Here is a 21,469-nt window from a genome sequence, read left to right as displayed (position 1 = left end):
ATGAAAGGGTTTCACAGCTACTCATTAACTGAGCCATAGGGGAGCGCTGATGCATTGTTTTTATGCTGGTCATTGATTTTTGGTGGTTGCTAGGAAGAGAAGTGAGTGGTGGGGCCTGGAGTCCATTTGAACTCCATGAGTTCAAATCTGGCTTCAAATGCTCACTAGATGTGTGATTCTGGGCAAGTCATTTAAACCTCCTTGTTTCAGTTTTCTGATCTGTCAGATGAGCTGGAGAAAGATATGGTAAACCACTCCAGTATCTTTGCCAAGAAAATTCCAAATGGGAACAGATAGGGACTGAAAAACAAAACAACAACAAGGAAAACCAACTTCTAAGTGAGGAGGACAATGTGGGAAGGATAGATTAAAAAGTTAGTATTGTGGTTGGAATGATTAATTAATGGTATGGATCAGAGAGGGAGAGAATCGAGGGTATAAGTCATTGTGGCTGTGGGGGTAGTGGATAGGGAAAATCCAATATGTTGTTCTGGGACTTGTAGGAAGTGTAGAATGAATCATGAAAGAGCATAGAGGTTGGTCCATCTGGGTATCCCATACCCTAAGATCATGCATGTCTCTAGGGCTAGGGTTCTCCCATGCAACATCAGTATTTTGGAAGCATTGCCCCAGTAGTCTCTGATCAGGATGGAAGAATCACCAATGGAGCAAAAACAGACAAAAAACTTGGAGAGTGTGAGATCAGTCTGAGTGAGAATAGATCTGGAACAATAAGAACCAGGAAAACTGTGTCTCCTGCCAAGGCAGAAATATGCAAAGAATTTGTATTGACAAGTAAAAGAGTTTATGAACTATAATATCACAAAGGGACTAAAATTTTCTGAATAGAAGCTAGAAGTGGACTCTCGAGAAATTCACCTCAGTGTACCAGAGACCTTTATTTATGATATGTGAGTGCCTGTGCAGAAAGGTTATGGATTGCTATATTACTCATTTAAGCACCTAATCATAAATCATAGATTTAGAGACAGAATAGATCTCAGGAGAAATCCAGTCCAATCACCTGAATTTTACAGTTGGGGAAACTGAGGCCCTCAAAGAGAAATGACCTGGCCAGGTCATTATGACAGATCATAACTGAAAGAAGGAGGATTTGACATTCCCACTGAATGTTTGTGCCCTTGTCTATGTGGTGTAAGAAGAGTAATCATGGCCCACACCCCAAACCCCAATCTGTTCTGCAAAAAGTACACTGCAATAGATTATTCATGAAACTGAGCTTATCCTCGCTAGTCATTTCCATTGTACTAAGTGTGTTGTGACTTAGTGTTAAGGCTCCAAACTTCCAGATGACAAGAATTTCCTTGGAAGAATTATTCAAAAAAAAGGATTGGGGAGATCACTTCCATTCTTGTTCTCTCTCCCCACCTAGTAACCATGAGGTCATTTTCTGGGACTTTCTCTTGCATTTCCTGTGAGGCAAAGAGGGAAAACTCACCTTTATGTATTATTGTCTTCCCCCATTAAATTATAAGCTCCTTGAAGGCAGAGGTTGTCTTCACATAGTAAGCAAATCAAGGCAATAGGAAATCAGTTGATAAGAGAGAAGTTGAAGATGAAAGACAGAATAATTAAAGTCATAATCTGTTGCAGAAAACAGAAGGGGGGGGTGAATCAAAGGTATGTGTCCTTGCCAAAGAAATGGGCTATTTCATTGTCAGAGACTGGGGAAAAGAGAAGAGAGTGGAGAATGGTGGCGAGGTATTTCAGGATGAAGAGAAGGGGAGAAGAGGATGGTTGTTTTCTAAGTTAAAGATAGAGGTGGGGTCCTCAGTTTAGAGAGAGCAAGGAGGGATAATATGGGAAACTGGAAGGGGGAAACCAAAGGTTTATATAACTTTTGTTGGGAGTGAGTTAGGAAATCAATTGTTATTGTTTCAATTGTATCTGACTCTTTGTGAACCCATTTGGGGGGAGATCTTGAATAGCAAATCAAATTCAAGTGGAAACAGGGTAAGGTGCCATCATCCTTGTCCTTTCTGCTTCTTGTTGCTGCTTAGTCATGTCTGACTCTTCATGACCCCATTAGGGGCAAAGATACTGGAGTAGTTTTTCATTTCCTTCCCCAGCTCATTTTACTGATAAAGAAACGGGGACAAAGAGGGTTAAGTGACTTGCCCAGGGTCACACAAAAGTGTTTCAGGTCAAATTTGAACTCAAGTCTTTGTGACTTGAGTTCACCAGGCTCTCCTAGCAGCCCCCAAGGAATCAATTACAGAGAAATAAAAGGACGGTTTCACAGCAGTGAAGGTTCAATTGAAGATGAATAACATGAATTAATTATGTACCTGTGAGAAGGAACTGAGTGTTTTTGTTTTCCACAGTATTAGGGAGGATATTGCAAGGATCTAACAGATACCTATGAGAATAATCATTCCAAAAGCAGGAATGTCTGGTCTTTATGTAAGCCAAAAGATGCAAGTCTATTTACAGGAAGGGGAAAATTAGACAAAAGGAAAGATGATAAAAAAAAAAATAACCCTGACCAATATTGAGCCATGTGAAACCCTTGGGGGGGGGGGGGCACAGCTAGGTGGCATAGTGGATGGAACACCAGCCCTGGAGTCAGGAGGATCTGAGTTCAAATCCAGTCTCAGACACATAATAATTACCTAGCTGTGTGACCTTGGACAAGCCACTTAAACCCACTGTCTTGCAAAAACTTAAAAAAAAGAAAAAAGAATGCATCTAGGGTCTATGAACCATGCAAGTGTTCAATGAAGTTCATACATTCTCTTGTGCTCATTAGTATAATGATGGGGGTGGGGGAGGGGAACATGCTAGAGAATGGTATGAGGTGAATATATTGATTAGATTGTAACCCTGATGATTCAGACCAGTGACTGACTCAGAGGGGAGAAGAAAGCCTTTCAAACTGCATATAAGACTAGATATTGTTTCAATCTGGTGACTTTTTCCACTAGGGAAAAATGCTCCTTTTCTACAGAAAAGTTAATTAATAAAAAGCTATTTTAATCATTCTGAACTATATTTATAATTATGAGCCATTTATAACAGTACCCATCAAGAAAATATGAGGGACTTAATGATGATGAACTGCATATATTCCTGAATAGAAAAATGATACTGATAATATTCATATGAACCTTCTCATTTAATAGAGCAGGTAGAGAGAGCTTTTATAGTTGAAGCACAGGAGAAAGCTGAATTCGAAGATAAAATATGGTGTAAAAATGGAGTCAATAGAAAAAAAGGGAAATGGAATGGGAGAAAGAAAAAGGAGAGGGGGGATAGTCCGAGATACTTCACATAAGATTTTTTTTTATTACAATGTGCTATTGCAATGATATGGAAGTGGGGAGGCAAGGGGGAATGAGGGAATCCACTCTCATCAGAGGTGGCTAGGAGAAGAAATAACATATATACTCGATAGGGTATAGACATCTGGAGTAAGAAGTGGGGGGACAGGGAGAAGGGGTGGGGATGTGAGTGATAGAGGTGAGGATGGACCATGAGGGGAGAGTGGTCAGATATAACATTTTCTTTTTTACTTCTTGCAAGGGGCTGGGATTAGATGGCCTGGTCCAGGACCATAGGGCAGGGTGGATACTGGGCCTAAGGGGTGGTGTGTTGGCTTGGGGCCTCTTGGCCCCAGGGCCAGGGATCTGTCTGCTGTGCCACTCAGCTACACTACAGCAGAGATAGGGTGAAATGAGAGAGAAAATATAGTTCACGGTAGTAGAGAAGTATGAATGGAGGGAGTTGCCATCAGCAACGGCAATGGTGGAAAAATATGGAAGTAACTTTTCTGATGGACTTATCATAAAGAATGTGTTCCACCTGTCACAGAGCTGGTGGTGTTGGAACACAGACTGAAGCACATTTTATTATTATTATTATTATTATTATTATTATTGTTTTGGGGGGTTGTTGCAGGACCAATGGGGCTGGTTGGCCTGCCTGGGGCTGCACAGCTGGGTGATTGCTGAGTGTCTGAGGCCAGATTTGGGCCTGGGTGCTCCTGACTCAAGGGCCAGTGCTCTGTCTGCCACCCAGCTGCCCCTACTATTATTATTACTGTTTTATTTTATTTTGGGTCTTTTTTTTTGGTTTTTGCAGGGCAATGGGGTTGGGGTGGCTTGCACAGGGTCACACAGCTAGCTGGGTGATTGTTGGTGCTCTGTCCACTGCACCACCTGGCCATACCTACTATTATTATTTTTTTATTTTAATTTTAATTTCTTTCTCTCCCCTTTACTTTATCTCTCATTTAGGTCTATATTGTTTGGAGGGAGGGGGTATTATGTTTATTCTTAAACAAGACCATTTTAGTAATGTATAAAAAAATTATTTGTACAAAATAAGAATAAACAAATTAATTAATTAATTAATTGATTAATGAAGGAAAAAAACAGTACCCATCAAGATGGTTGTGTGACCTTCTCAAACTCCATTCAATAGCACATGAAGACACTGAAGAGGCAGATAGTGTGAGTAATCCAAGTCCGGCATTGGACAAGAGAAGATAGGATGGTTGAGCAAGAGTTTTGAAATCCTTTGTCAGAGATCCTAGTAATGTCTAATTCGTTGAACAGAACAAGAGGGGGAAGTAGAGTCAGAGCAAGGGTAATGGCCTAAAAAGCTATTAAGGAGGAGAAAGATTCAAGAGCTCAATGAGAGCATTTCCCACTCACTGCAGTCCTCCACACAACCACCAAAGTGATTTTCCTAATGGACTTGTCTGGCCAATTTACCCCACTACTCAATGAAGTCCAGCTGTTCCCTTCCATCCTGTATCTGGCATTGAGAGCTTTTTAAATCCTAACTTGAACTTACTTTTCCAACTTTGGAACTTCCAATGCATTATTCCTCTTTACATACTCCTTGGTTGAGCCAAATTGGCTTTCTTACTATTCTTCATATAGGACATTGTGTCCCTCAGGTCCAAGCCTTTGCATGAGACTGGCCCCTCCCTGTCCCTGAAATGCATCATTCAAAATCTCTACCTTCTTAAAATTCAACACATATTCAAAATAATGTCTCCCACAAATTATTTTTATCTATATTTTATATGCTTATAGGCATATGTTTGTCTCAAATGAAAAAATATTTATAAGGTATTTAGCACAAGGGTCTGATACATATGGGCTCTTAATAAATACTTGTTCCTTTTCCTTACCTCAATGAGATCCTTGAAAGTAGAGACTTTTGCTTTTGTCTTTTAATTCCCAGGGCATTGACTGCTACATAGTAGGCCCTTAATAAATGCTTAGAAATTAAAAGATGAGAAGGATATTTTTATTCCTGAGGGAGAGGTTCTCTGCTAACAAATTAACAGACATATGCACAAGATTCTCTGGATTTGTTACTTAAATACTCCTTCAATTCTATTTATCAGAGGGGTTTTCACCTCAATTAGGTCCTGACAGGTTGAAACACCTGCTTATCTCTCTTAAAGAGGGGTAGGGGAAAGAGGGTTTCTAAAACTATAAGTCTTGAACTCAAGAATGTAGAGGGTTAATGGTACAGTTTTTCCAGAATGAAAAAAGAATTTAAGGCACAATGTTCTACTCTACACCCAGAAATTCTGATTCCAAATTTGAACTTGCTTGTTTAAAAGGAGGGGTGCTTAATTTTTTACACATGGGAGTCTATGACCTTGGTTCATACAGTTTGGGGGTTTTTCTTGGGATATATTTTTCAGTATTTTGTGTTGGCTACATAAATGGAATTTTTCTTTCTATCTCTTGCCCTTGAGCTTTGTTGTTCATAGATAGAAATGCTGAAAATTTATGTGGGTTTATTTTATATCCTATTTTGCTGAAAGGTGTAATTTATTTCAAGTAGCTTTTTAGTTGATTTTGTAGGGTTCTCTAAGTATACCACGATATCATCTCCAAATAGTGAAAGTTTTGCTTCCTCATTGCCAATTCTAATTCCTTCAATGTCTTTTTCTTCACATATTGCTAAAGCCAACATTTTTAATACTATGTATTGAATAGTAGTGGTGATTATGGGCTCACCCCCTCATCTTATTGGAAATGTTCCTAGTTTAGCTCCATTACATATAATGTTTGTTGATGGTTTTCAATAGATATTGCTTTTAATTTTAATTTAATTTTAAGAAAACTCCATTTACTCCTATACTCTCTAGTGTTTTTGATGTTGTATTTTTCAGCATCTATTGAGATAATCATGATTTGTTAGTTTTGTTTTTGATATGTTCAATTGTATTTATTGTTTGCCCAATATAGAACTATCCCTGCCTATCTGATATAAATCTGACCTGATCATGGTGTATTATCTGAGTAATGACTTCTTTTTTTTCTTTTAGGTTTTTGCAAGGCAAATGGGGTTAAGTGGCTTGCCCAAGGTCACACAGTTAGGGTAGTGTCAGAGGCCAGAGTTGAACTCAAGTATTCTGATTCCACTGTGCCACCTAGCCGCCCCTGAGTAATGACTTCTTGATATCTCTTCATTAAACTTTTATTTAAGATTTTTGCATCAATGTTAATTAGGAAGCTTGGTCTATAATAATCTCCATATGTTTTGGCTCTTCCTGGTTTAGATATCAGCATCATATTGGTGTCATAAAGGGAATTTTATAGAACTCCTTCAATTTTTAAAAATAGTTTATGTAGCATTGGAATTGATTGTTCCTTAAATATTTGACAGAATTCACTTGTAAATTCATCTGGTCCTGGAGATATTTTCTTAGGGAGTTTATTGATGGTTTCTTCAATTTCTTTTTCTGAAATGGGATTATTTTATTTCCTCTTCTGTTAATATGGGTAGTTTATATTTTTGTAAATATTCATCCATTTCACTCAGATTTTCAAATTTATTGCCATAGAGTTGGGCAAAATAATGCATGTTTTTCTTTTTCTTTATTTTTGGTTGGGCAACAGGGTTAAGAAACTTGCCCAGGATCACACAAGCTAGTATGTATCAAGTATTTGAGTTCAAATGTGAACTCAGGTACTCTTAAAAGTCTATCAGTTTGGAAAGGAAAAAAAGTATATCTTTACTTTTACTAACTTCTAACCGAAATTTAGCATTTCCTTCAAATAGGAACATAACAACAACTTACTGTTACAAGGGTCCAAAGCTTCATCAGTCTGTCCAAGAGAATCTGTACAGTGGTGAGCTGGAGCCAGCTCTAATGGCTCTAGAGTCAACAGCTAAATGCCCAAAGTGAGGATTTCCACCTCAAAAAGGGACAAATGCTACCATCAGGGCTTGACTTATTGTTTTGTCAATTTCTAGCCTTAAGAAAGAGATGGGAAAAATGTTAAAATGTGGATTAAATTTTAAAATGTGTAGTGTATATTTTTGGAGGGTGGGGGAGAAAGTCAGTTGTTAAAAAACACCAGTATAGAATGTTTTTGGTACAGTGGATAGAGCACCAGCCCTGAAGTCAGGAGGACCTGAGTTCAAATGTGTTCAGACACTTAATAATTGCCTAGCTGAGTGGCCTTGGACAAGTCACTTAACCCATTGCCTTAAATAAATAAAAAAAAAATTTTAAAGTTAATCTAAAGAAATGGGCCAAGGAGTACAGAAATAACACTTAATATTGCTAGGAAACCCCTGAGTTTTTCTTGCCAGAAATTACCCATATATTGAGGCAATGGGGCAACTAAATGGTGCAGTGCACAAAGGGGCAACTAAATGGTGCAGTAGATAGAACACAGGCACTGGAATCAGGAGGATCTGAGTTCAAATCCTGTCTCAGACACTTAATACCTACTTAGCTGTGTGACCTTGGGCGAGTCACTTAACTCGATTGCCTTGCAAAAAAAAACAAAAATGAAAGACTATACAGGTGTTATAGAAATAATGTTTTTGGAATTGAAAGACCTAGATTAAAATACCTCTAACACAATTTGTGCCTATGAGCAAATCATTTTACTTTCTAGAACAGTTTCTCACATGGAAAAATAAAGAAAATTATGTAACTGTACTTAAACTCATGAGGTTACTGTGAGGATTAAATGAGATAATGTATGTAAAACATTTTATAAACTTTAGAATACCCTATAAATGTCATCTACTATTATTATTACCATAGCAGTATATGTGGGGACCATATTCCAACCAACCAAAATACATTATGTGTCGACTACAATTCTGCTGAAAACCTGGACTAAATGACCTCACTTCCAGGGAATGAAAATGGCTTTTTAAGTATTTTAGAAGGGATATCAAGTAGCAAAGTACTAGAAACAAACTAGATTACCAACAGAAACTAGATGCCATAAGAAACAATGACTATGAAGAGTACAGAGAAGCACTTACATGAACTGATACAAAATGAAATAAGCAGAGCCAGGAATAACATATATGACAACTACAAAAATTTAATAGAAAAAAATCATAAAATCCAAAATTGAACAGTATGCAATCATAAGGTTCCAACTTAGACCTTAGAAAATGAGGAAGAAGCTTCCTCTCATTCAGTTTCAGCTTTAAATCTATGATTCTATGATTTTATGAATTCTTCTTTGCAGAGGTGGGGAAATATTGGTGTGGAACATTATTCATATGCCATCAGATTTACTCAATTAACAAACAAGTATCTATTAAATATTCACTGTGAACTCAATAGATGTGAGAACTACTCTTACTGAAAATCTTTTTTTCAACCTTTTTTCAAAATTCTTTGCTATAAGGAATGGTGCTTGATAGAAGAAGGAGACATATTTAGACAAAGGAACAGTTAAAATAAGAGTAATATTAGATGTTCTAAAACCATAAAACTCTTCACTTTTTATTATTTTCTGAACTATTATTATTGTTCTTAAAACAGATCAGAGCATGTTTTAGCATTTCTGCAAAGACTCTTTTGCCTTTGTTGCTTGGATGGAATCTTCTCTTTTGCTAGTTTTGCCAGTTAACAATATTACATACATCATTATTATAGAGAGGTTCCAAAGGATCTTCTGAAAATATTTTTTGCCCATTTAGAATTATGCCCAAAAGGCAACAAAAATGTGCATACCCTTTGATCCAGCATTACCACTACTGGGACTATACCCTGAAGAGATTATGAAAAAGGGTAAAAACATCACTTGTACAAAAATATTCATAGCAGCCCTGTTTCTGATGGCAAAGAATTGGAAATCAAATAAATATCCTCCAATTGAGGATGGTTTAACAAACTGTGGTGTATGTATGTCACAGGACACTATTGTTCTATTAGAAACCAAGCGGGATGGGAATTCAGGGAAGCCTGGAAGGATTTGCATAAACTGATGCTGACCGAGATGAGCAGAACCAGAACACTGTACACCCTAACAGCAACATGGGGGTGATGATCAACCTTAATGGACTTGCTCATTTCATCAGTGCAACAATCAGGGACAATTTTGGTCTATTGGCAATGGAGAATACCATCTGTATCCAGAGAAAGAATTGTGGAGTTTGAACAAAGTCCAAAGACTATTTATTACCTTTAATTTAAGAAAAAAACCTGTTATTATATAATTTTGCTATCTCATACTTTATTTTTCCTCCTTAAGAATTTGATGGAAACAATGTAAAGACTAACAGACTGCCTTCTGTTGGGGGAGTAGGGGGAAGGAAGCAAGATTAGAGGGAAAATTATAAAACTCAAATAAAATCTTTCTTAAAAAAAAAAAATTTTTTGCTCCAACATAGTGTTAGGGACAAAAATAAACTTTGACATCCAAATAGGCCATCTTCTCACCCACCAAATATGGTAGCACAGAGACTATGATTACTATTCCACTATGACCTATTTATCTAGCTGGCAATACACTGTGTTGCTACCACCAATGCTGCCATTTGTCACCATTGTAATCTCATTCATGATCAAGGTCAAACTGCAGATAAGCATACTTATAAGCTTGTCCTAGAAGAAAACTGGAAACCTTGCAGTTTGAGTTAAAAAACCACTTTATTTTTCCAGGAAAGGATTTGGAGCAAAGTTTTGGCTTCTAGCCAGTTTGAAAAAGCTGCCTGGGAGTGGCAGTGCTGAGATAAACTGGGGAACAGTTCATTTACAAGGGAATGCTCAGGTTAGCTCTTCCATTTCCAGGCACACAGTTCATTCATCTACCCTAAAAGTGATTTCTGTTGAGGGAAAAATTAAAAACTTTCCAAAAACAAGAGAATGGGGAAAGAAATAATAACAGAGAGGTATCAGAGTCAGTGGGAAGGAAACGTTGCTCCAAAGAGCAGGAGATCTCAGCAATAGCCTTAAGATGGGGTGCAAGCCTCTCAGCCCTCCAGTGGTTGCCCTTCATGACTTCCCCCCATGCCCTCTGGAGTAGCAGCATCATTTAACTTTTGGGACCCACTTGATATGTGGATTTCAATTGTGCTGGCATCAGAACCTGGGAGAAAAGAAGAAAGGACTGTTATTGATAGTCCTTTTTGTATTCTCTTGATTTCTTTGGCAGCCAATCTCTTCAAATATCCATTGTGCTCAATCCCAAATGTTTTTGGTTTGCCAATGTCAGTGAAAATCCCAAGGATTAACATAGTCAATGAAAAGATGTTACATTTTCCCTTCATGAACTTTTTCTTACCTGAGTGAAAGGACAAATGCTGTCAGAATAATCCACAAATGTTTAGTAGACTGATTCAGGAAACATTCAGTAACATTCAACAAGTATTTAAGTGTTCACTACCTACAATTTAGTCTTTTGAGCACTGGGGAATTATACCCCCAACTTTGTTTTTTTCCTAGGAAAGAATCAAAAATTCAGTAGTTCAACTTGAGAATCCATATTATTCACCAGATTTGAAGCCAAATGACGTTTGACTATTTCCAAAGATCAAACCCCTCCCTGAAAAACAGCAGTAAATATCAGAGCTGAAACTCATTCATTCAAAGAAGATTTAAGTGCCTACTAATATGTCACTTAATATACTCAGTCCTGAGGGAGTTATAATTCCAACCTGTTATCCACCTTCCCCTCTACAGAAAGAGAAATTTTGGTATAATGGAAAAACAAGTACCAGTCAGAAGACCTGAATTTGAGTTTCAACTCTAATATTTACCAACTGTTTATTGAGGGTAGGTTTGATCTTTGGAAAAAAACCAAAAGTCAACTGGCTTCAAGTCTAGTGAATAATAATAATAATAATAATAATCAAGATGAACAATATAGTTTTTGGTCTTTTCACAGACAAAAATGTAAAATATGAAAACTAATTTTCATGTGTGATTCATAAATTTTTCTAAAGACAGATCCAGATGAGACATTCCATAAATATTATTGTTGGACTAAATGTATTCCCCTTCCATTTTGAAGGGGACTATTTTGAAGGTCTTAGCCATTTGTAGGTATTTTGTTGGTTTGTCTTAAAGAAATTTATAAGCTACAGGATTGTAAGTTACTTTCATATAAGAATCAAGTATTATCTGAATTCTGCCAGCAGAATTCTGTGTTTATAACAAACAGTAAAAAGATACCTGGTGAACTGAATTATTTCACAGTTATACCTCTTATGTACAATTTTATTGATTAACAAGTTAAAAACTCATTCAAACCTTATATTCAAGGAGTGAGTATCAAATTTATAAAATCAATAAGGAGAGACAATATAGTCAAGACTCTATCCTATATCTAGAACTCTTAAATATTTTCCCAATTTAGGGTTTACTGAGTAAATATGTCAATTGCATCAATTTGAATAAAGTAGACAATATGGAAATACTTCAAGTATTTCCTGCAATTTTGCTGATGTGAATATTTCCAAAAATGCAGAACTTTTTTATACCTTAGTATTTGGGCTTTGAGAGCTGCTGAAATCAAATCAGGAATTTTGGTCAGATAGCTGCTGTGGGCATCTGGGTACCATAGAGGTTATCACTGTCCTAAGGACCCAACACCAGACCATCCATGGGAGAGAAATGGAAGAAGACTGGAGGAGTGTTGAGCTTTAATGAGTAAAGGGAATAGGTTAGCTATGATGGAAAGCCTAGGTTTGCTATTATGAGAAGTGTGAGATGCCACTCATCATCTGACTCTGCAATTGTAAATTAAACACTTCTTGGGATCAGACCCATGCCCCTGGGTACCATACTCCTCACTTTGAATTACAAATCTAAAAAAAAAATTTCAAAATTACAACTGTAAGAAGGCAAGTACTAACAAAAGTTTGTTGAATAAGTCTATAGGTATTTGTGGAAACAAAATGAGTCCTATCAAAAAGTATACGGGGTTACCTTGAGGTGGTAGTCTTGAAAGTCTTCAAGAGAGGCTGAATGACCTCTTAAATATGTGATAGGGATTTTTAAAATTTGATGTGGACTAAACAGCACTGATATCTGATATAGCTTTAAAATTCCATGATACCATGAGATTTATTGCACATTTGCAAGAGAAGAAAAGACTGAGCATAGGGACAGGACACAAATGGTTTTATGACATAACAGATTTTAGTGTTGTTGTTATGGAGACAAATATATGATGCAGGTATAAAGAAAAGGTAATTCTTGTGAGTTAAATTAGCACCAGTCAAACCCTTCCCACAGTATAGTGTCCAGTATTACACTTCATATTTTAAAAAAGATGTGGAGAATTTCCCGGAATTCATAGTAAGTCACAGTAAGAGGTTAAAGTGTTACAAATGGGGATCTATGAGGAGAGGCTAAAGGAACTCAGATTATTCAACTTGCAGGAGACAAGGCAGGTTCCAGGTTCCAGGTTCCAGGAAGGTCTTTTCCAGGAAACATCAAAGCCAACTGTTTCCTATCAGAGCTAAGGACAGATCCATGGATTTAACTTTCTACAGGAGGACTACAAGTGAGATAAAAGGAAGGATGGAAGAGGTGCCCATCTATCCAGAAGAGTAAAGACTGCCTTCTTTGAAGACAAGGAATGAACTGGATGACCACTGGACAGTTTGATAGTTCTGCAATTACATTCTTGAGTAAGAAAGAGCTTGTGGAACAATATGAGCTATTTATGACCTTGTCTGAACCCATGACTTTTTGAAGTCCTGAGCTCATGGGAACTTCCATGAGCTTGTGGCTTGTTTTTTTTTTTTTTAACTGGATATCCATGTCACATGGTGGCAAATGATGCGAGTCTGACCCCAGGACATTCCCATCCATGGCTTCACTGAGTAGAAGAATTTTGAAGTTTTCTAAACTCCCATTACCTCCTCTCCCCTTCCCAACTCTCTCTTGTTTTCTTTAATGAACGATGTTGTTTGTTGGGGGGGGGGGGGGGGCGGGGTTATGTTTTGGGAAAGAGTAATGATCGCTAAGGACTGGGGAAATTGGAGAGAAATAAACTGTGAGAATTGTTTAAATAAAATCCTCCCTGATGCTTTATTTGGGAATGATTTGCTATTTAAAGTAGATTTCTGTGATTTTTAAAAAATTCTAATCCTAAATATCTCTTTGATGGCTATTTGGTGGACCAGTAAGGGACTAGGCTGCAAGGGTCAACTAAACTCAGCTAGAGAAAACAGATGAAAACCGCTTAGAGGGAGAGGATTCTATAACTTTCTTCAGAACTCACCCTGATTCTTATATCCTAATGCCATTATCAGAAAAGCCCTGTTTATTTTTTTCATGGGAAAACTCTGGGTGATAAATTGAATTAAATCACTATCATCGCCTAGTGCCAGTTGGCATAAACACTCTTTGAAGAGTAAGTTAGCTGATTAATAAATAAGTTCTTCCATGTCCCCTACCGGATGTGGTAGGCAAAGATAGAGGCACTATCTCATTATTGTTCAGGGGCTATTAAATTCCTCTTTATCCTTCTGTCTGATTTCTGATGGAAGCTAGGCTGGTTGTGCCCTTTGGAAAGTCTTCTGGTCCCCAGTTGACTCAGCAGCCAGACCTCGAGGGATGTCAGATCTAGTGAACATATGATAGCTGCCTTGGCTCATCTGTGCTCCTGGACTCAAATCAAGGTGTTGAATCTGATCCGGCCATCCTGTAGAGTTGATGGCCTTGTTGTATGTCTTCTTTTGTATCCCCATAAAAATTCCAATCCCCCAGGCCACCTGCATTGGCAGGGCCCAGGCTTTAGTTTCAAGGGGTGACAGCAGGATACTGTGACAAGAAAGTCTATATCTCTAGAGCCCAATCCTCCTGAGAATCCACCTTGTCTGGATTGGTTATTTCTGGGCACCAGAATACAGCCTATTTCCTGAGAGCATTTGCTAGATGAAGTTACTGTGAATGGCTAAAAAGGAAAATCTACCAATATACCATGACAGGAAAGGGTTCTTATATTTAGTCTAAATAACCATTAAGAGCAGAGCTCTGCAAATGGCCTCATAAAGAGACAACAGGCTGCTCCATCTTATAGGACTTTCAGATGTAAGTTGACAGCACAGTAAAAAGAATTCTCCAGTAAAATTGGCTTTGGATTTCTCAGGTTCCCATATAACATCATTCATCTTTCCCACTAATTGTAGGCTATTCTGAGCTTACCTTTACTACCTTCTCATTTGCTAATCTGGCCATAATCATCAGAAACAAGAGTGGCACTCCACTGCCTGCCCTCCTACCACCATTTTTATCATTTTTTGCTGCTAGAGCTCCCCTTTTGAAATAATGCTGTTTTTTACATACTCACACACACACAATCCCAGAACCAGTTCTGTACTCTCTAGAAACAAGTACAACACAAAATACTTGGATAATCATAAAGGATTCTTAATATCTTTTTTTAACAGAAACCAAAGTTCAAAAGTAACATAGCCATGTTTCTGTAGTATTTGGTTTTAACTGATAAATAGTAGGTGATTTTAAATGATAAGTATATGCATACATGTAGATTATGTAATTAGGTATCTCAAAAGGCAGAGTTGTCCCTAGAAATATGGCCAGGGCTTTTGGTGACACAGCAAGCTGAGGTAGGTAGAAAAATATTTAATTCTACCTGGTGGGTCCAGAGTTTAGTATAATTTCCAAATCTTAAATAATGAAAACATTTCAGAGTAGGATACTTTCTTATTATTTGTTTTTTTTTGGGGGGGGGTCAGTTTTTTCAAGGCAATGGGGTTAAGTGACTTGCCCAAGGCCACACAACTAGACAATTAAGTGTCTGAGGCCACATTTGAACTCAGGTCCTCCTGACTCCAGGGCCAGTGCTCTATTCACTGTGCCATCTATCTGTCCTGATACTTTCTTAATATTAATATCCAAATGTGTGTGGGGGGAGGGTTTGGGTAGTGACTAACTAAATCGGTCCACTAGATAAGTTCCCCACCAAATCTGTGGTAAAAGGTAAATATCAGACTGGGAGTTTACCAACCATACTCCCAGTCTGACCCAAGACCTTTTCTAGATTGGTCCAGCTTCTAGGGATGGAAGTCCTGACTATGGCAGCTTCCTTGTACTCATTCTGGACTAGAAATTCTGGGGAATTCTCTCCAGACTCAACAACTTCCAAAAAGATTACAAAGCAAATAGATTCATTCTAAGAACTAGTACTATTGCAAAAAGCAGAAAACTTCCAAAGTCTACAATAGTCCTGAAAGCCTCTCAGCACACCCCACTTATATATTCTATATTGATTTATATGTGTAATGTTGTTTCTCCCCAAAAGAATATACTTGGGGTGGCTAGGTGGCGCAGTGGATAAAGCACCAGCCCTGGAGTCAGGAGTACCTGGGTTCAAATCCGGTCTCAGACACTTAATAATTACCTAGCTGTGTGGCCTTGGGCAAGCCACTTAACCCCATTTGCCTTGAAAAAACCTAAAAAAAAAACTTTCAAAAGAATATACTTGAAAACAAGGATTATTTCATGTTTTATCATTTTCTACCATACCTGAAACACAGAGATACTTAATAAATGCTTGTTGAATTCAATTGAAAGCTGTCTTATGAATTATCATCTGACCCTGAAAACAATTTATAGAATAGAAATATTGTGAAAGCAAATGACTTTGAAAGACTTAAGAACTCTGATAAAACAATGATTAATTGTTATTCTAGAGAGCTGATAATGATAAAAAAAATAGCTAGAAATATAAAGTGCTTTGAGGTTTTCAAAGTGTTTAGCATATAAGTTATTATTATTTCTGTTTTACAGACAGGGAAATAAAGTCAGAGAGAGATTAAGGATCAGAAAACTAGCAGGTGTCTGAAATGAAATTCAAACTAGGGTGTTCTTGACTCCACATCTGGCACTCCTACCCATTCAATCATCTAGTTGTCTCAATAACAATGAAGAATACTGCCCATCAAAGGAAAAAAATTTTGCCTACCTTCTGACAGAGAAATGATAGACTAAACATGCAGAATAACTATTTGGGCAGAGGTAAAAATGTAATGTGTTTTGCTTGACTATAAATATTTATTACAAGGGTTATATTTTTTTGTGAGGGGAGAAAATAAATATTTGTTAATTAAAAAAATTAACTTAAAAACATCTTCTGAAAGATGGATGTGTGAAACAATCTAAGTGGTGACAATTAGCAAAACCTTTTATTATTTGAAGGAACTTATCTTCAGGCATTGTGGGTCTTGTTCAATCAACAAAAACTTTTGTTTTTCATAAAGTCCTATGTAAAACTCTTGAGGATTTGTTGTTTTATTGGAATTCTAACAAAAATATTCAACAACAAAAAAGAAGAAATTGACCTAGTAACAAACAAACCTCTAAAATATTCCTGAGTCTCTTGGGCTTTTAGAGTTCCAGATCTATGCATCCTTGAAATTGCCCTTGTCTCCTGATTAAAGCTATTTTGTCTTCAACAGTTTCAACTGGCACAGATACAAAATTCATGCCATATTCATCCTATCACCCTGTTAATCTCTTAGTGTATACCAATGACCAGAATGCCAAGACTTAGAGCAGTTACTATAGGTGACCCCTGGGACATTAGCAAACTCTTTATAAATTCCTTCCAGCTCATAAATTAGTTTGGCAAAACCCTATCAATCCTTAATGAAAGTGAGAATTTAAGAGTGTCTATTTAGGGAGAAAAAACAAAGGAGAGATGTATGGAAGTTAGAAGCTACTAAATTTGTTGGAAATGTCAGCCCATCAAGACACAGTATTGTAGGCACTATCAATGGAATGCCCCATGCTGGCTAGAAGCTATCCTTCATCTATGTCTAGACAAGTCTTTTTAAAAATAATGGCCCACAGGCCCTCCCTTGAGAGTAGCTCTGTACAGATAAAGATGTATGTGATCTGTACAAACAAACAGATCTTGTGGGAGGAAGAGAAGGAAGAATATTAATGCCAACTCTGTCCAGAGGAAGCAATTCCAAGAGGATGACACAGCTATGTTTGAAAAAAAAGCACATGATGTTTTCAACAACACCAGTAGTCCCCTACCAGAAGCATCCTTCTCAGACCTGTACACATTTTCACACACACAAACACACACACACACACACACACACACACACACACACACACACACACACCTTAAACAGTTTAACAAGATTTAGAACTCATATTGCACCCTGGAGTTTTCTTGTTTCACATTTCATTTTGTTTATATTGCCAATTTGATGGGTTGAATCTCTGTTTCTATCATTCTCCTCCCCACTCTTGCAAAGGATCTTAAATCAATTGAAAATTCTTGCTAATGTGTCAGTTGTCTAATCTGGTCATTTGAAACTAGAAAGAGGTAGGGCTGATTGGACTTCAGATGTTTGACATTCACTCTTTTTTTTTTTTGAGGGTTTTTTTTGCAAGGCAATGGGGTTAGGTGGCTTGCCCAAGCCACACAGCTAGGTAATTATTAAGTGTCTGAGACTGGATTTGAACTCAGGTACTCCTGACTCCAGGGCCGGTGCTCTATCCACCAAGCCGCCCTGGCATTCACTCTTAAATCATTCAATTCATTAAGTGATTTGTTTATTCACCTGTCAAAGGGGATAGATAGACAATATATAAAACAATTTGTGGTTTCATTTACTTGGATATTCCTTCCAATGATACAGCTTGCAGCTCATCCTTGACTCTTGTCAATGGCCTCCCATAAGTTTGCCACATGAGGACTATCCAACATGTCAGAGAACTTCCTTGATTTCTCCTATACCAATGGAAAATACTTTGCTTGAGCTTTCTTACCCTGAACCCACGAGCAGCCTATTCTTTCATTCTATTATCCATTTTCTTGGGATCATGCCAATGTCCATCTGTATAATTGCATGGTGGTAAGAAATGAAACTTAACTCAACAGTCTTCAATTAAAAATGAATATCACACAAAGAACAAAGGGGAGATGCATGGTGAATGGGAATAGGCTTCATCATAAAACCAATAAGGAATTTTGAAGACTAAAGGAAGTAAAAAAATTTGTGAATGAAATGTATGATAATTAAAAAAAGGGATAATGATCCTTATACAATGATTATGGTGAGAAAAGCACCTTGTTAGTCTTTAAGTGTTATTAAAATATTATCAATTTGTAAATTGTAATACAAGGTTACTATGTAAATTCAGGTTTGTACCCATGAATATGGAATAAAGGTTGGCAATGCTGAAAGTGATGACTTGATAATTTTTCCAAAAGTGATTTATATGATTTTGTCCAAAATGATTATGGAATTTTTTATGACTCAGATCTCTGATTTTCCAGTGAGCAAGCTCCCAATATTAGTGGGAATCTATAACCATTCTACAATTTATAGGTGAAAAAAATGGCCTGGAGGGTTGAAATGTCTAGTCACTTGCTCAGGGATCACAAAGTTGGCTAGTTAGCATTGTGAAAATGAGAAGTGAAGCAAAGAAATAAGGCACAAAATAGAACTAAAAATTGTTAACCTGTTTAAGGTGTGTGTCTGTGTGTGCGTGTCTGTGTGTGTGTGTGGGGGGGGACATTTATGATTCTCTAGGTTCTATTAAAGTTATAGCACCCTAAGTTTTCTAGTTATTCCACCATGCTGGCTCTCTAATGTATTACTTTTTTTTGCTTCAATTGAGCTGTGATACAATCAATGTTAACATTCACTCCAATCAAGCAAATTTCAACCTATTCTTATCTATTTCTTACTATAAAACCCCTACAGGGGAAGTGCTCAACCTGTCTTCTTCTGGTTCTCTTAATACTGTATCCATATCAATGGAAAGTCTGACTCTTATGACCATTCACAACATGGAAGATCCTTGAGTATTTGAAGGTTATGCCAGCAGAGAACGAATCCTGTCAAGTTTAACCATTTTGGAGGTAAGTGTGTATGGTACATCAACTATTTTCCCATTTCCAACAAATATACATATATCTCCTCCATCCTCAAAAGATCCTAATCTGATCCTTCTACCTTTGTTAATTATTGTCCTTTGTCTCTTCTTTGTGACTGATGATGATAGTTGTCCTTCATTCCTGAAGAAGACCATGATAACAGAGAGGTGATGCCATGAGAAGCACACAAATTGGATTTGAGTGAAGAAGATGTGTTAAGTAAGCAAACTCACTTTTTCCTCCAGAGTCATCTGGGTCCAGTATGAATAAGGACAACTGGAGATGGTCCTGGATGCAAGGCAATCAGGATTAAGTGACTTGCCAAAGGTCACACAGCTACTAAGTGTCAAGCATTTGAGTCTGGATTCGAGCTCCCATCCTCCTGACTCCTTGGCCAGTGCTTTATATTCATTGCTCTACCTAGCTGTACCAGGTGTCTCACTTTCCTCTCACTATCTTCTTAACTCTTTACAGTCTGCCTTCTAACCTCATCATTCCACCATAACTGCTTATTTCAAAGTTACCAATGATCTCATTCCCAAATACAGTGAGCCTTTTCTCAGTCCTTCCTCTTCTTTACCTCTCTGCAATCTCTGACACTGCTGATTACCCTCTTCCCCTTAATAGTCTCATCTCTCTAGATTTTTGGAACTTCATTCTCTTCTGCTTCTCCTCTTTCCAATCTACTTTGCTGTGTTTTCTTACAGATCATACTCTCTAAAGGTAGGTTAGACAGTCAGAGTGTTCAGTCCTGTGTGTGATGGTATAAAGTTTGATACATGATAAGTGATTAATAAATATTAATAAATTTATATTAACAAATAATGATAATAAAAATTAATAAATAGAGACAATGCAAGGTCTCTAATATCTTAAAATGTCAAAGAGGAAGATAAATATTTATATAAGGATCTGAATGTTACAAACTGAACTTGTCAGTGGTTTTATTCTCTGATCTTTTTAAAAGAGTAAAGAAGAGGGAAAGAGAAAGGAATACACTGTAGAAGAAATAAGAAATCAGGGGAGGGGAGAGAGAAGGAAGAAAAAAGAAATAAGCATTTATTCAATGACTAACCTACATGCTAAGCACTTTACACATATTACTTCATTTGATTCTCACAATAACTAGGATTATTTTACAGTTGAGGAAACCAAGGCAAACAAAGGGTGACACAGTATATATGTGAGGGCTATATTTGAATTCAGATCTTCTTGACTCCAAGTCTAGGAAATATTTATTCCTGAATCTCTTGTGTTATATTAAATATATTAAATGTTATAAGTATTTAATATTATATATTTGTACTATTTCTCACAATAGAAGTGATAGAGTATAGAAACATGAAGAAAGGTAAAGAGGAAACAGAAATCACATGAAACTATCTTATTTGAATCAAACAAAAGAGTGTTGAACATAGAGACAAAAATTTTGTGTAGAAACACAATAAATTCAACAGAAATCAAGTGGGGAAATATGGAAGAAGGGTTTAAGAAAGAGGGAACAGTCAAAATTCATCTCCATCTCCAGGAGATGACTATAAGGAGGTATTAAAAGCAAGGTCTAAGAACCAGCATTTTGGGTCTAGGTAAGGAGAGAAGGGAAAGGGAATCAGATCACTTCAGTTATAGATTATTAAAATTGATCACATCACCTTCTTTTTGTAAAGAAAATGGGAAGGAGCAAAGAAGAAAATGAGTAAGGAATTTTATGGAGGGAACTACCCATTTAACAATCACAACCAACAACATGGTCATGATAAACATCCTCATAAATTGGAAATTACTAGGTGCATAAGAAATCAGAATCCAACAATATAATGCTTAGAAGAAGCACATTTGAATCTTCACAAGAATCAACATTAGGGGCTGAAGCAAAATTTATTATGCTTTAGGTAAACTTGAAAAGGAAGGAATATCACTCAATCTCAGACAAGGTACTAGAAAAATGTTACCATTAAAAGAGATAACCAGGTGTGGCTAGGTGGCGCAGTGGATAGAGCACTGGCCCTGGAGTCAGGAGGACCTGAGTTCAAATCTGACCTCAGACAATTAATAATTACCTAGATATGTGGCCTTGGGAAAGCCACTTAACCCAACCTAAAAAGGAAAAAAAAGAAATAAAGACAAATATTGAAAATATAACAATTGTCCATAGTAGGACTATACTAATATGATTAGAATAACAACATTCCTTGAATTAATTTACTTATTCACTGCCATGCCAATTAAATTAACAAAGACTTCTGGCCAAGATGGCAGAGAGAAGCCAGGGCTAGTGTTAAGGTCTCCTGATCTTCCCTAATAAACAATATGAAACAAACCTCTTAAAGGAAGTCCTA

General features: G+C 37.0%; 1 protein-coding gene across 2 annotated transcripts in view; it reads right to left on the bottom strand.

Moving 5' to 3' along the window:
* Positions 1–9,888: 9,888 nt before the first annotated feature.
* The window catches only part of GPR143 (G protein-coupled receptor 143), a 71,426-nt gene continuing 59,845 nt past the window's right edge, over positions 9,889–21,469 (bottom strand). The window contains exons 1-2 of one of the 2 annotated variants that reach the window (XR_012477351.1): positions 12,182–12,318; positions 10,254–10,340 (exon numbers count right to left, since the gene is read on the bottom strand). Coding sequence is in view for 1 of the 2 variants with exons in the window: in XM_074231711.1 (XP_074087812.1) it covers positions 10,225–10,340 (116 nt within the window). In the remaining variant the exon portion in view is untranslated. Of the gene's footprint in view, positions 10,341–12,181; positions 12,319–21,469 lie in introns of those variants that run through there. The other variant, XM_074231711.1, reaches the window with a different exon arrangement.

Source organism: Macrotis lagotis, chromosome 1 (genome assembly GCF_037893015.1).
Source record: "Macrotis lagotis isolate mMagLag1 chromosome 1, bilby.v1.9.chrom.fasta, whole genome shotgun sequence".
Taxonomy (NCBI): Eukaryota; Metazoa; Chordata; class Mammalia; order Peramelemorphia; family Peramelidae; genus Macrotis; species Macrotis lagotis.
Note: the sequence above shows the minus strand (reverse complement) of the source record. Positions and strands in the feature narration are given on the sequence as shown.